Below are 1,290 nucleotides of genomic sequence, written 5' to 3'. Positions count from 1 at the left end.
GCTGTGAGCTGTGATCATGCACTCTACCCAGGGTGATAGCTTGAGGCTCTGTCTCCAAAAAAAAAAAAAAAAGGTAAACATAACTGATGAAAATTAACTCAGAATATAAGCATCTAGGCCAGGCTCGGTGGCTCAGGTCTATAATCCTAGCACTATGGGAGGCTGAGGCAGGTGGAATGCTTGAGCTCTAGGAGTTAAAGACCTGTCTCTACTGAAACCAGAAAAATTAACCGGTGTTTTGGTGAGCACCTATAATCCCAGCCACCGATGAGCCCAAAATTTGAGGTTACTGTGAGCTAGAGTGCCATAGCACTCTACCCAGGGCAACAGAGTAAGATTCTGTCTCAGAATAAACAAACAAAAAAACAAAAACAAATGTTAGATTATTTTGCCAACAATATAGATTTCCCCCATCAACATAATTATCTTAACTGCTATGATGGTAGGCTGAGGTACATCATATTATCCAAAGCAGTTTTACTAAAAGCCAAAAGAATTACTGCATGGTAAAGCCTACAAAGGCAGCCCCAAGAAATAAGACAGAAAAGAAAGTAGGAATCTTCATCTGTAAACTATTTCACTTTCACAATGACTTACCTGCAGGCACGGTCAGGGGAATTAAGAATTTCATAGTAGAATACGGAAAAGTTGAGAGCAAGACCTAAGCGAATAGGATGCGTTGGTGGAAGTTCTGTCATTGCAATATCACTAGCAGCTTTATAAGCCACTAGGCTGTTCTCCGCAGCCTCCTTCCTGTCATTGCCTGTGGCAAATTCTGCCAGATACCTGTGGTAGTCCCCTTTCCTAAAACAAACCAAGCCAAAAATAAAAACTTTAAAATACAAGGAAAATAGTTAAAAAAATTCTCTACACTATGTAAAATATGTGACAATAAATATATGTAACAATAGATATACATCAACATTTTTAAAACTCAGGAGTGATTGCCTTGTCTACTTTTTTCCTTAGACATTTCATATTGCTGAATATGAACAAAATCCCAGAAACCAAAAGAGGCCTCAAAAATATCAACAGAAATTGATAGACATTAATTAAACAGGAGAAGTAATTTCTTTTTTATTTTTTTAGAGACAGAGTCTCACTTTGTCGCCCTCGATAGAGTGCCGTGGTGTTACAGCTCACAGCAACCTCCAACTCCTGGGCTTAGGCAATTCTCTTGCCTCAGCCTCCCGCTTAGCTGGGACTATAGGCAGCTGCCACAATGCCCAGCTATTTTGTTGTTGTTGTTGTTATTGTTGTTGCAGTTGTCATTGTTGGTTTGCTGGCTTG

At 39.5% G+C, this 1,290-nt stretch overlaps 1 protein-coding gene across 1 annotated transcript in view; it reads right to left on the bottom strand.

Moving 5' to 3' along the window:
• YWHAE (tyrosine 3-monooxygenase/tryptophan 5-monooxygenase activation protein epsilon) overlaps positions 1-1,290 on the bottom strand; it is a 71,131-nt gene that overhangs the window by 9,706 nt on the left and 60,135 nt on the right. The window contains exon 4 of the mRNA XM_003799102.3: positions 598-804. Within this exon, the coding sequence (XP_003799150.1) occupies positions 598-804 (207 nt within the window). The remainder of the gene's footprint in view (positions 1-597; positions 805-1,290) is intronic.

This window comes from Otolemur garnettii, unplaced genomic scaffold (genome assembly GCF_000181295.1).
Source record: "Otolemur garnettii isolate 467f Iridium unplaced genomic scaffold, OtoGar3 scaffold00145, whole genome shotgun sequence".
In the NCBI taxonomy this organism is placed as follows: Eukaryota; Metazoa; Chordata; class Mammalia; order Primates; family Galagidae; genus Otolemur; species Otolemur garnettii.
The sequence above is the reverse complement of the archived record's forward strand: the minus strand, read 5'-3'. Positions and strand labels throughout refer to the sequence as shown.